This window comes from Andrographis paniculata, unplaced genomic scaffold (assembly GCF_009805555.1).
Source record: "Andrographis paniculata isolate CXL003 unplaced genomic scaffold, ASM980555v1 Contig62END, whole genome shotgun sequence".
NCBI lineage: Eukaryota > Viridiplantae > Streptophyta > Magnoliopsida > Lamiales > Acanthaceae > Andrographis > Andrographis paniculata.
Window position 1 is genome coordinate 6,209,184 of NW_026137598.1, and position 14,418 is coordinate 6,223,601.

Genomic DNA, 14,418 nt, shown 5'->3' on the forward strand with positions numbered 1-14,418 from the left:
GACACAGAGAATGCAGATTTGGAATGTCGACATTCAAGAACAGGACATTATAGTTATTATATTAACTATTATTATCATACATTATTAAATAATTATTTGTTGTGGGTGTCTCCACACTTGAGATCCAACTTCAACATGCATGCATTTCTTAATTCTTGAAGCTCCGTATTGTGAAATTTAAAAAAAAAAAAAAAAAAAAGATTTTTAGAGTTTTTAAAATTTTAGAAATGTAAAAAAATTAATATTTAATGTGATTTTTGTTAGAAAAAAATATTTTTAATGCAATATTTTTTATTTAAAGTGATATATATATATTTGAAGTGATATTTGATTGAATAAATGATTGATAATTATATTTTTTGAAAAAAAAAAATAGTAAGAATTGCATAATAAAAAAATAATCTAAATCAGTAAATCTCTATCCACCCTTAACCTCATCTATGCATACAAATATTATTAAGGTCGATTCCATGTATTAATAATCATTATTTAGTTGGATTATTTACAAGTTTAATTTAATTTAATTTATTTTTCTTTTCCTTTTTTTTTTTTTTTTTGGAGGCACTCTTCTTGCACTTGACTTTTTATTTAAGATTGTGGTCCTGCTTTTTATCCCACCTCCAAATGTTGGATATTTTATCAGTTTTGCATTTAGGTGAATATTTTTATTTATTTATTTTATTAGGAATAGTCAATGGGCCAGTTTGGCATGTTCTAAAATTGTCCAATTATATATGAATGAGACTCCACACTGTAATTTTGCAGTAATGCCAATAGGCCATGTTCACGGGTCTGTTTGTTTCTGTTCTAAAATATTTTACCGTAAATTGCATAGTCGAAACACACACGACATATTTTACCTTAGATTGTCACCGTGCCAATGTCACGTGTGAAGCATCGACTATTTTACGACACCGCCACAACCCGGTAGCATCGAAACTCCGGTCCCCTTGCGAGCTGCATTCGATATTTTACGATAACTTCATGCTCCGGCGCGCGCATCTCCGGGACTCATGCACTCACCGGAAAGTTTCTTCGATAAGCGGCGAGCCATGATCACAACACATATCGTCGACATTTTTTGAATCAACGGCTACACAATTTTTCATCCTCTTATTCCTTGATATAACGTTCGACTCCTTCATCAACGCGATATACTTCTCCCTCACATTCGCCAAGGGGTGTGGCTCAATTGCCAATTTATCACAATAGGCTTCTTTAAGAATCGCCGTGCACGTTTTGTTGTTGAACGACAAGTAGAATATATGAGGATGTCTCTCGAACGCCTTGTGAACCTTCTGCGGCAACCCGAACCATTTCCTCAAGCTAAAGAGCGATTTCCTCTCGGCGGCGTGCTCGACGAAGAGACACAGCAATTCGTGGAGCAAACCCACCACCCGTTTCTCGGAGATATCGCTGTCGGGATTCAAATGCGAGGAATCGTCATAGGGAGACACGTACGGAAGCCGTTGGAATTCGTTCGACCAATCTTTAATCTTCTTCTTCAACCTCAGCCCTTTCGAGGGAAACGATGGAAACGCAATCCCCTCGTCGGTTCCCCCATTGTAGACCCCTTTCTTCATCGCATTCTTCTGCATCACAGACAAGATTCGATCACTTTTTATATCGTTGAATTGTTCAAGAACAGCCAGCCCCTTCAATCCATCTCCCATATCCACAATCCCGAAATCTCCATATCCTTCGACGTAATGTAAAGGGTCTTCCCAAAACGTATCGGGCAAGCCCAAGTACCACCGTAACCCTTTTATTACCTTCAGCGGAAGAACCTTTCTAGAACCACTCATCAGAATCAACTTCTTCAATCTCAAAACAATTTCGCATCTAAATTCGTTGTAGATCATCCTTTCTTCTGTATCAAGGTCGATCGCTTTTTGAGTCAATCGAAACCAAGGTAGATCGTAATGAGGCCCTTTGAACTCCTCGAAGAAGGAGGGATAGCTCCTCAAGAACCTTGCTACTTTCATGCTGATGCCGAAGTCTGAGCCTCTCTTGGAGATAGCTGAAATAGGAATTGAATAATTATCTTGCGGAGATGATGCAGATGATATAAAGAAATTCTTCACAGAAATGACAGGCTTGAGTTCAAGCGATCTGTGAATCGAATCAATGGAGTCGAAGTAAGGGTCCTTTTTCCATTTCATGTACACCTCCACATAAGTTCGAATCTGAATGTAGGAGCAACGAGTTCGATGATGGTTAGAGAAGAAGAACATTTCAATTGGCCAAGAGCAAACACTGAATTTCCGACGAAGCATTTCCATCCCAAATTACCTCAGAAAGTTGAACCAATCGCTGCAGAATCATAGCATCCATTACCCCGTCTTTCCCAAGCATTCAGCTTCGACTTCCTCGCCCATCGGACTGAATTCCTCAATCAAAGCTTCGATATTAGGATTGGCGCAGAGCAAACACTGAATTTCCGACAAAGCATTTCCATCCCCAAATAACCTCAGTAAGATGAACCAACAGCTGCAGAATCAAAGCATCCATTACCCCATCTTTCCCAAGCATTCATCTTCGAATTCCTCGCCCATCGGACTTCATCCAACTCATCATCGTCCAAAGGAACATAAATACTGTTATATGTATCTCAGTTGATACATAAGAACTGCCAATGTAAATGTAGGAACAATCCTGCAAGGTAAGGGCAGAATACTTTCATTTCAGCTGATTGAATAATGACATTATCGATCAAACCTAATGTTTTCAAAAGATAAAAAGAAAAAAATTGCAATATTCCTCAGTACTATGTTATGTCAATTGTTCGACCGTTTTGTTACTAAATGCAAAAGTTCTTATCCTCTCATAATGATTTAAGAATTTCAATGGACAGCAAACAAGCCAAAACGATAGGCAGGCATTTTTATTTTTTTGGAGTATTCATCAAAATTACTATTCAATCTAACTCAAATACAGCAAACGTATCAAAACCTAATAGGAACTAAACAGAAATCTTCGGCAAAACAGCAAACAAGATGTCTTTCGGATTGAAATTGAAATAGCACCACACACATCAAAATTTAGCATAATTCAGAGTAACTCGGCAAGATAGCAACCCGACCATATTAATTTGAAAATTATAACAGCACAAAAAATTCAAAATTAGTGCAGGGATTGAACTTACAAAGCCTCCGACGAGGTCGAAGAAGAAGAATACGTCTTGAATAAGATGGACGGGGCGCAGGTGAAGCGGAATAAGAAGAAGACGATGACGATGACGACGGCGAAGATGAAGGCGGTCGGAGACGGAGGAGGAGAAGCCGAGTCGAGATCATTGAGCAGAGAAAAGCAGTCCAATAGGCTTTGCCTTTGGGTCGACCCGACCCGCTCGGGTGGGTTGACCCATCCCAACCCATAGCCCGAATGGGTTAGCCCGTTAAGATCCAACTTCTATCACTTGGACCATTGCAGCACAGCCCACTTTGGCAATGAAAAATTTGTGCCACATAAAAATAATAACAAAGTATCTAATTATTTTACATAAAAATATCGAAATATTCATTTTGAAGTTTTAAGTTGATTTATAGAAGATCATTATTTGATGAGAAATGAATAATAAATATGAAAAAATTATTTTTTACTATACATTAAAAATTCTTCTTAAAAAGTATTGTGTTAAAATTAATTTATTTGACGTAAAATATAGAAAATTGTATAAATAATATAAAAATATTTTTTAAAAAAAAACACGTCCGTAAGAATAAATAAATAAAATAATTGGTTAGTTTTCCAATTATTGGATCTGCACTTTTGTAATAAATATTAATTAGTATCGTTAAGTTAGCTTGGTAGCTAGACGTATCTTAACCATATCTTATTAATTAAAAATATTATTAACAAAATATAAAATAAAATCTCATCGGATAATAGTTGCCAGATAATCAGACAAGTTGTCAAATATATAAATTAATACATGACCACGATCTGAAAATATAATAATTATATATATAACACATAAATATATTAAAATATTTGATGGAGGCTTTTCTTTTATCATTATATATATTGTTGTTATTTACACTTATGTATCAAAAGATATTGAAATATGAAAATTCAATAATATAGACGTGAATGTTTATATATATTTTTTCAAATATTTAAGTATAATTCATTATTAGGTCATCTCCCCTCCACTCCATTTTTGCATTTGCTATAGCAAAAATGCATCTACCGTAATTTTATTCCAATCATAAACTTTAAATTTTTACTCTAGAAAGAATATTCACCATATATTCTTTTTTTATATTATTTTATATAACTTTTTATATTTATAAATTATACTCAAATTTTAGTTTATTTTTACGTTAGATCTATACACATATAATTTATAAATTATTTAAGAATTACAAGTTGTAGATGACCTTACATATATAACATCTCTATATTTAGTACAAAATTTTACAAGATAACAATCTTAATTATGAGCATTTTCTATGTTTATACTTAAACACTTATTCAATTGGAACCTATATATTAATATAATAAAATTGAGGGTTCGATTTTATTTGATTTTGATTTGAGTCTTTTTTATTTCAATAGTAAGTTATTTAATATTTCATCGTAAAAATAATATATATTTATTAAAAATCGAACTGAATAGTATTGATTTAATTTTGAAATTCAAAACAAACACATTAGACAATTTAAAATTTTATAGAAAAATTGGAAGATTGTAGGGTATGTATAAAAAAAATGTGTTTTTTTCGAAAACTTTAGAGTCCAACTAGAAAAATTTTAAAAATTTTAGTTAAAGAAACAGGCTTTAGTATTCGAACAAAAAACACACTTTTTGAAAAAAACAAAGGCAAAATAATAAAATTTGAAAGTTTTCAGTTTATTTCTTTAACATCAAATTTTTAAAATTTTACTATTTGAATTATATAATTTTTTTTCTTATAAAATATCACATCATACATTATTTTAATATGAAATAATAAAAAATAAACCAAAAGGAACAAACTTATAGGCTATAGCAACCTAAAAAAACTCCAAATCTGAATCGATAATATCCCAAAACATATTTTGAAAATCAATCTCGAAAGAAAAGAAAGACAAGAAAATATATTTTGAAAATCAATCTGTGATATATGTTTACTTTTATTACAATTCAAGAATCAAGAAGATAACATACATATCTATATCTATATATATCAGCTGTACGGATTCCTAGAAGAGATTCTGTACTTCTGTAATGGAATCATATCATATCTGCTTCAGATTCCATCATCTCTCTCAATACAACCATCCTTTCCCCCTACTATCATTTACATCTTCATATATATATATATCTATATCATAAATTAAATTTGCCTCAAAAGGTCATTCTTACAAACTTCTCTTGCAACCCTAGCTACCAATCACAATTACTATTTATAGTTAATTAGTTCCTAAGAGAGATTAACAATGGCGGCGGCGGCGGTGGCGGCGGCGACGGAGACGGCAATGGTGGCGTCGGAACCTCAATTTCATGTATTAGCCGTTGATGATAGCATTGTCGACAGAAAATTAATCGAGAAACTTCTCAAGACTTCTTCTTTCCAAGGTATATTACTTTCCAAGACTTCTCAAGGGTTCTCAATTTCATATATATTACTTCATTGTCCACGAAAATTAGCACACTTTGGTCGATACGAGAATTAAAAAATTGATAAAAATAAAGAGTTAGTTGATAGTATTTTTAAAAATTTATTTATAAATTAAAATAAATGAAGAGATAGAATGAAATAAAATTAGGAGTTTTTTTTTTTTTTTGTAAATAAATGTCATGGAGAAAATATTTATATTTATATTTACATTTTTATTTACAAATTATTCATTAGTACAGTAGTTTTTTTTTATTAGTATTTGTATTTGGGATTTTGAATTTTTAATAATGTAATTTATTATGTTCAGTTACTGCAGTGGATTCTGGATTGAAGGCCTTGAAATATTTGGGGTTAATCGAGGATGACCAGATCAATGCTAATAACGAATCCAATATTCCACTCTCTGCCTCCGAGAATAATAATGTAATTATCTATTTATTTATTTATTTTTATTATTATTATTATTTTTTTTTTTTTTTATTTTTATCACGTGGGAACCCAATATGCTACCCGCCAAATCTAAATATTATTTATTACTAACATATAGACTATTTACTAATTGCTAATACATCTAATTTCTATATACGTTCAGGAAGTAGAAGTCAACTTGATCATCACAGATTATTGCATGCCAGGGATGAATGGCTATGATCTTCTTAAAAAAATTAAGGTACTCTAGATTCAATGTATTTGTACTTTCAACTACTATAAATTATCCTAATATATATATATTACAACGCTGAGTTGTTTAAAGTTAACAAACAATAATAATTGATTTTTTCTTAAAAAAAAATAAAAATTCAGGAATCCAATTCGGTGAAGGATATTCCGGTGGTGTTAATGTCGTCGGAGAATATTCCGGCAAGGATCAATAGCTGTCTGAAGGAAGGGGCGGAAGAGTTCTTTCTTAAACCAGTGAAACAATCTGATGTGAATAAGCTGAGGCCACATTTGATGATGAGAAAGAAGAGGAAAGCCGACGACGATTGCCATAAGAGCAGAAAGCCAATGGAGGAAATTACTACAGTGTAAATTAAGAAATCCACAAATTTATTAATTAACATCGACTAGGGTTTGTAGATCGATCACCATCATCAATTTTGTCCAAAGAACGAAGAAGATCCATTAGTTAGGAAATGTTCATAGGGTTTAATGATTTCATATTGACACACACATGTATTTCTGTTTGTTAAAAAAGTATTTTGGCATTAAAGGAAACAAAAATGCTAAAAATAATACTTTAAAATGCAAAAGAAATAATATCATTAATATGAACTGTGCAAATATTAACATTTATTTTATAACCATATCCAACATTTTCTTTCGTCTAAACAATATACACAAGATACATACATAACAAACATTATAAGAGCTAGCAATTTTGTTCATATATACTAAGATACAACAACTTTTTACAACAAAAAAAATAGTCTTAATCTCACTCGTTGCGATCATTGTGTTAGCGGGACGCATTCGAGCTCGATCTCTAACACTCCCCGTTCGACGTTCTGCAATTTGATCGATATTTCTTGCTTCACCTTCCCGTCTTCGAAGCTAATCACCCCGTCTTTAACCAGCGTATTCTCTTTGCTCGCTTTCCACGTCCCGAGTTGGGTTGACTCATTTATCAACGAGCTCTCTGAAGCCTTCGCCGCCGAGAGCAATGGCTGGATATCAATCTCCGCGCTCCCCATAAAATCATCCGTCGTGAACTTATCCTTGTCATAAACTAGCTGTCCCGACAAAAAAAAAAAGTTCCTTACCTCTAAAAAGCTTGATTACTGAGCAAATTTTGTCATCGAAAAGATTCATACTTACCAGCTTGAGAGGAGGTATGTTCTCCGGGATGGAGAACATTAGGCTTTCGTTCCAAATGGGGTTGAGGTTATTCTTTATAACGCGTGTCTTCATCGACTGCACAAAAAAGGCGCCCTTAAATGGGGATGTTCCAAGGCATAATAAAATGAGCGAGCGAGCAACCTGATTTCCGAGTGTGAGCATCACATAAGGATCGCTCGTCATCATGTCTCGGACAGCTAAGTTGGTGCCCTTAACGATATTAACCTTAATAAGTCCAACAAACTCGACCATACCTGCCTACACATGATATATCACAAACCGGATACGTTAAGCATTGTCAAGGAAATCGTTAAGCTTTTACATACGGCACAAGATTTATTACCATTGAGTTGCTCTTCTTGGAAGACTTGTGGTCTGCTCGTCTCCAGCTATTACGGAACGCTAGCCCGATACTTTGAATGCCTTTACTAGTCGACTGCTTCTCGTAGTGCTTCTTATCAGCAGTGCCGTTGTCCAAAGAACTGGAATGATCGTTCGTTGGGAATGGAAACGGGCAAGAAAGCTGTGTTTCTGGATTGATGAACTGTTGCAGTTCATATTTCCTCCTGATCATCGAAAGGGGGAGATACGATAGCTCGTTTCAGAAATAAGGAGAAAAAATGTTCGATAAAAGTTGTCGTGGTGTGTTACCTAATGAAGTCGTTGCGCTCATCCGAAGATGAATCTGGTTTTGGTTTCTTATAATTAGCAGGAATGTGAGCCTCATATTTTAAGTTCACCACAGTGTTTCCACCGATTTCAGCTAGAGTATCGACTTGCTCATCAGTCCATTCATCGAGCTTCACCGACACAACCTACAAGATAAGAGCTGAGATAGATAAGTCGAAAACAGGGTAGTCGAAACTAGTTTGAAGTATAGAAGGAATCCACACCTTTGATATATGCACTCCCAGACTTCTATGTACTCCAGAACATTTTATGCAGATGAATGCTCCGGTTGTCAAGGATCTGATCGGCATCAAAGATCGAGTATAAATTTATAGAACACCATAAACAGGATGAATAAATAGACATCGCAGAAAGCGCCACATTGCACATCACACCATCGGGACTAAACAAAAGACTTTAGAGAAAAAAATGCTACAGACGAAAGTGCAAAATGAAAAGGGATTGTTGCAGAATGTATGATAAAAATGGAGTTGCTAAGGTGCTGCGGCGACGAGGACTTACACCCATTTTGGATCCGGCGCACCACAGTCGGCACAGACTCTGTTGCCATCTTCAGATAACAGACCCTTCAGCCTCATTTGCGGACCTCATTGACAGAAAAGCCAAAGATAAATAAAAAGGATTCAAACATGTTTCTGATATCATTCCTTTATAAGCCTCTTGTGAATTCTCTAAACTTCTTCGGTTGATTTTTACAGTGACAGGACAATGTAAAGTTAAAAAATTCAGATGCCATTGCATACTTATGATCTTCAAGCATTATGTTTCTTCCCAGGACATCAAATAGTTAGTCTCCATGATTAGTAGCAGATTGAATTCAGGTAAAACAAGATTTTGGCACACCATACATAACATGGAAACATTCAAGAATTAAGTGTTGAAACAATAAGATCACTTACTGGAAATGGAGTTGAACAAATCCCTTGAGGACTGGCTATTCCAATTCGAAGAGGCTTCCCTTTGCAACAGGTCAGAGAGACAAAGCCCTGATTCAGAGTTTGTAGGTGGCTTCACTATGCTCCCTGATTCATGGATTGCAGCAGGAGGCGGCTTCCCTATGCACCCGGATTCATGGGTTGCAGCAGAAGGCGGCTTCCCCTTCACTTTGCACCCTGATTCAGGGATCGAAGCAGAAGATGGGTTCTCCTTCATTATGCACCCTGGTTCAAGGGTAGCATCAGAAGACGGCTTCCCTATGCACCCTGACTCAGGGATCGAAGCAGAAGATGGCTTCTCTTTCACTATGCACTCTGGTTCAGGGTTAGCAGCAGAAGACTGCTTCCCTATGCACCCTGATTCAGGCGCCGCGGCAGAAGACGGTTTCCCCTTGACTATGCACTCTGGTTCAGGGGTAGCAGCAGAAGATGGCTTCCCTATGCACCTTGATTCAGGGATCGAATCAGAAGACGATCTCTCCTTCACTTTGCACCCTGATTCAGAAGTCGCAGCAGAAGATGATTTCCCCTTCACTTTGCAAGGGGTTGCAGTAGAAGACGATTTCCTCTTTATTTTGCACCCTGATTCAGGGGTCGCAGCAGAAGAATGTTTCCCCTTCAGTTTGCACTCTGGTTCAGGGGTAGCAGCAGAAGATGGCTTCCCTATGCACCTTGATTCAGGGATTGAATCAGAAGACGATTTCCCCTTCGATTTGCACCCTGATTCAGGGGTTGCAGCAGAAGACGGTTTTCCCTTCGCTTTGCATTCTGGTTCAGGGTTAGCAGCAGAAGATTGCTTACCTATGCACCCTGGTTCAGGGGTAGCAGAAGAAGACGGTTTCCCCTGCACTACGCCCCCTGATTCATGGATTGGAGCAGAAGACAGCTTCCCTATGCAACATATAATTTATACTTAAGATTTTTCATACATAAACAACACATATGTTCACCCAAGCAATAAATCATTCTACTGATAATCCTTGAAGCATACTTGAAAACCAAAATATATACTTCAAAACAACTCCCAATTGTCATCCCTGCATTAAGCACCTAAGAGCTTGCTTAAGACATGGAATTAACTTTTATGTTATGAATCCGGAGAGCATATGCTCCAACAATATACAGGCTAAGTAAATAATGTACACCAAGAATTCAGGCTGGAAAATCATTTTCCCAATATATAGCAAATAGCAAATTCAAATAGGAAAAGGCTTCATGTTAATGCAAAATCCTTCACATCCCATGCCTTCAATATTACTTAATTTCTCAGGCTGATTTAAAATATCCCCAGGCAGCTGCTAATTACATTAAAACGAGACTAAACTACCGTAGAGAACTTATCATCTCCAAAGAAACAAACAGAGATTACCTGTATTATGGTTATTGTCATTATTATTATTATCTCGTACGCACGCTTTCTGTTGTATCTTGTTCGGCTCGGCGACAGACATTTTAAGCTTCAGCAATGCAATCCCCAATGAGAATCACAAAACACCCATACGAACAGTATATTTTGCCCTCTTTCTCTGCAGTGTAATTTAGAAATGAGTCGCCATTGAGAATTCAGGATATTCAAAGGACGAAGAAATTGTAACGAACACACAGCAATAATTAGGGCAAAACAACCAAAAACTAGACAGAAAATAACTAAAAACAATAATAATAACAATATTAAGAACAACAAAACAAAAGCATCGATCGATCACCAATCCATTCGCAGCTAGCTAGCTTAGGGCATGAGATTCATTGAAATGATAAAAACGTCGCAGCAGCAGCGCTTGGCGAATGAACGGAATAGGGCGATGTTTGGCGATTGAGCAGTTGATCGTTCGTTGGATTGCTTCGATTTGGAAATCCGATTTACTCAAAATCCACATTTGATTTTGGTGGTTGCCATTGCCAATTACTCTGCGTCGATAATTCAATGCCATTCCATTCCATGTTTCTATTTTAGTTAAAGAATTAATATATATACATATATAACACACAAACGGATAATATATAAAAAAATAATAAAAGTTAACTTACAACTGTTAGGCGGGTATACCACAAAAACGGATTCTACATAAAAAATAATAAAAGATAACTTATTACTGTTAGGCGGGAAAATAATATATATATATATATATATAACACCGATAATATATTAAAAAATAATAAAAGATAACGGATAACCGTTAGTGGAAAAGTAATAATATTAAATTAAAAAATAAACCCTCGTGGTCACATCCCTTCTATATATATATACACACACGTACGTTGAGAGACAAAAATTGTGCTATTTCAGTACCTAGAGAACTTTTCCACACGCTAAGAGGTATGTACTTAGGGTGTGTTTATTTTGTGAGTTTGGTGGAAAATTGACACGGAAGTATAGAAAATTTTGTAGAAAAATATAAAAATAATGAATATGTACAGTGTATTAATTTTTTTAAAAAAATATTAGAACAAAAATTATAGAAAGAACAAACCTCGTTTTTCTTTGGAAAAATCTTTGTCCGTTTTTTCTTTTCTTTCTTCCTATAGACGAATTTATTAGAGAATCTTTCTAATTTTTTATTTTTCCTTATGTGCTCTTTCTTTAAAGAATATTCTCTTTTCTTCCATTCCTAAAGAAGTTTCCTCATTCTTTCCTTTTTTGTGTCCGAATTTAAAATTTTTCTTGAAAAAATCTTTCTTTCTCTTTTATTTCCTTTTTTTTTCTATGTGTGAAATTGAAATAAAAAATCATTTTCTCTCTTTATTTCTATGCACAACTTGTATTCCACCAAAATAGTTTAGAGGAATAGCCTAGCAATGTGAGGGGTGAACTTGTTACCGTGAGATCATAGATTTAAATTTTTATTGTCTTCAGGTCACTTGCCATAAATGGTTCGCCTAATGTAACTTGATTTGTCGAGCCTAGCGCACGATTAGAACCTCATTAGTTCCGTCATTGTCCAAAATGCAAAAATAAAACATGGAGAGGATATATTAGGAAAAATTTGGAAGTTGAAGATATCTTCAATGTGATATTAAATAACTAAAAAGAAAATCATCGCTTTTGTAAATAAAATAATAAAAAATAAATTAAAAACTATTTTTAATATGATGTTTTTAATGAAATAATTTTGGTTTAATATTTAAAAATTACAAATAAGAATTTTCGTCACTTTTATTATTATTATTGAATTTCAATTGTAAAAATTATTTGAATAGTATGTTTTATTAAGGGGTTTGCTTGGTTTTGATTTGATTGGATATGAATTTTTATTTAAATAATATTTTGATATAATATTTTATAAAAAAAATACTATTAAATTGTATTGATTTGTATTTAAATTACAAATCAAACACACCCCTTATATTTGACTATTATTATAATTATTATTATGGTTGTTGTTGTTATTTAAATTAAATTCTTAATTTCGGCGTGATAGCATATAATTTTTTTAAATTGGTTTACAACAGTCGTGAGAATGCATGCACTGCTTTTTGAAAACTCAAATTAATTTCCTCAAATTCTCCCGATTCCTTTCCTCTTCTGAAAACCCTAATAAATAGAATGCATGATCAACGGACCAATAATATTTTATAATTTTATTTTAATTCTAGTTATAATCTGAAAACTATAAATTTTCGATATATAATATGATTTTATATTAATCTTTATCTTTTGATACGCATGCATGCAGACTCCATTTCCGATTTTCCAGCTTTCAAGAACATCGTCAACAACGAAGATGGCATTTCAACAATATGTATATCCTTACCCGTACATGCAAGAATTCCAACACTTTCTCGTGATCGATTTTGAGGCCACCTGCGACAAAGGGAAAATTCTTCATCCTCAAGAGATAATGGACTTCCCGTCACAAGTTGTCTGCAGCATTACCGGACTTCCAATCACTAGCTTTCAGACATATGTCCGACCAACTAACAATCCGACATTAACGGATTACTGCAAGGAACTTACCGGAATACAACAAGATCAGGTTCTTGTATATTCATATTATGTCCAAATATATGTTAACGTTTTATTTTTTACTTTGATCTCATTATTTGTTGGCTTTTTAGGTCGAACGTGAACTTACATTGGACAACGCTATCTTACTACACGACGAATGGCTTCAGATGATGGGAATAAAAAACACTAACTTTGCTGTCGTAACATGGTCTGATTGGGATTGTCGAGCCCTACTTGAAACTGAATGCCGAGTCAAGAACATTTACAAGCCTCCTTATTTCAATAGGTATCCTTTTGTCCTCTAATGTTCGTCATTGAACATATCCTTAACATAAAATTAAAGTAATCATTTTATTTTTTTTTTCCGTGTAGATGGATCAATTTGAGGGTTCCGTTTCACAATATCTTTGGCGGGCAAGCGTGTAAATTGAATGAAGCTGTCGAGAAGGCCGGCTTAAAATGGGAAGGTCGTTTGCATTGTGGTCTTGACCACGTGAAGAACATTGCGCGGCTTTTAGCATTGCTCATTCATAAGGGTTACAAACTTTCGATCACCAACATGCTACCCTACAACTCAAGTGATCCTGCGCCGTTGTGCAATTGTGGGGTTAAAAGCAATAAATCGATGGTTAGGAAACATGGGCCGTGGCAAGGAAAATTCTTTTTCGGATGCGGGAATTGGACTCCGGCGAGAGGTGCTAAATGCCAGTTCATGAAATGGGCTATTGAATGAGCTAGTTGTTGGGTATGAGTTCGTCATCTCTTCATCTACTTTTTCATCTATTAGAATTAATACATCTGTCGTTGTTTGCAGCTGTTGTAGATCTGTGCTGTGCGATTTTGGTGCCCTAGATTGGACGGCTGTGATTGATTTGACGAAGGATCGAGAATCTTCTTCTTCTTCAGCAACTTAGTATATACATAGGCTACTTATGGTTTTCTTTTTAGGGTTTTTAGGCTTGTTATCTGGATATATATATATATATGGACGTACAGTACCTCTTCCTCAATAACAAATTTGGACGTGTTTGTGTTTAGGGAAAGAACGTGTTTGGCTTTGGTTTTTATTTGAATTTTGGGATGAATTTAGATTTTGATGTTTCTTTTGTGTTTAAGTTTGATTGGGGTTTGAAGAGTTTTGATTTGTATTGATTTGATGGATTATGAATAAAATAATATAAATGTTAATTAAATTTAATTGATAAAATTTATATTGTATGATTTGATTATGATTTATATTATACCCAACATATATATATTTAAATTTTTATTTATTTATATTATAGAAAATTTTATTCTCTATACAATAGCATATATATATTGTATATATATATATATTTTTCATTTAATTATAATAAATATTAAATAAAATTTTAATTTTTTTTTTAAAAAAAAACATATG

General features: G+C 34.2%; 4 protein-coding genes across 5 annotated transcripts; 2 read left to right on the forward strand and 2 right to left on the reverse strand.

The window, feature by feature from the left end:
• Positions 1–623: 623 nt before the first annotated feature.
• On the reverse strand, positions 624–3,275 carry LOC127261378 (protein WHAT'S THIS FACTOR 9, mitochondrial). Of its 2 annotated transcripts, XM_051289709.1 has the most exons (3): positions 3,146–3,275; positions 2,293–2,655; positions 624–2,186 (listed from the first exon to the last, which is right to left on the reverse strand). In XM_051289709.1, the coding sequence occupies exons 2-3, from the start codon at positions 2,353–2,355 to the stop codon at positions 1,020–1,022; spliced, it is 1,230 nt and encodes a 409-aa protein (XP_051145666.1). In that variant the 5' UTR covers positions 2,356–2,655; positions 3,146–3,275; the 3' UTR covers positions 624–1,019. The 2 variants fall into 2 exon arrangements, with proteins under 2 accessions (XP_051145666.1, XP_051145665.1); XM_051289708.1 differs by having other exon boundaries at positions 626–2,655.
• Positions 3,276–5,288: 2,013 nt separating this feature from the next.
• LOC127260390 (two-component response regulator ORR4-like) lies at positions 5,289–6,832 on the forward strand. Its single transcript, XM_051288114.1, has 4 exons — positions 5,289–5,563; positions 5,914–6,029; positions 6,199–6,276; positions 6,411–6,832. Exons 1-4 carry the CDS (start codon positions 5,425–5,427, stop codon positions 6,636–6,638), a joined length of 561 nt encoding a protein of 186 aa, XP_051144071.1. The 5' UTR covers positions 5,289–5,424; the 3' UTR covers positions 6,639–6,832.
• Positions 6,833–6,883: 51 nt separating this feature from the next.
• LOC127260389 (probable ADP-ribosylation factor GTPase-activating protein AGD11) lies at positions 6,884–11,008 on the reverse strand. Its single transcript, XM_051288113.1, has 10 exons — positions 10,777–11,008; positions 10,440–10,596; positions 9,035–9,961; positions 8,637–8,721; positions 8,339–8,414; positions 8,097–8,260; positions 7,789–8,011; positions 7,587–7,703; positions 7,425–7,520; positions 6,884–7,339 (listed from the first exon to the last, which is right to left on the reverse strand). The coding sequence occupies exons 2-10, from the start codon at positions 10,519–10,521 to the stop codon at positions 7,058–7,060; spliced, it is 2,052 nt and encodes a 683-aa protein (XP_051144070.1). The 5' UTR covers positions 10,522–10,596; positions 10,777–11,008; the 3' UTR covers positions 6,884–7,057.
• A 1,784-nt stretch (positions 11,009–12,792) lies between these two features.
• LOC127260455 (uncharacterized) lies at positions 12,793–13,749 on the forward strand. Its single transcript, XM_051288187.1, has 3 exons — positions 12,793–13,044; positions 13,127–13,302; positions 13,389–13,749. Exons 1-3 carry the CDS (start codon positions 12,793–12,795, stop codon positions 13,747–13,749), a joined length of 789 nt encoding a protein of 262 aa, XP_051144144.1.
• The last annotated feature ends 669 nt before the right edge of the window (positions 13,750–14,418 follow it).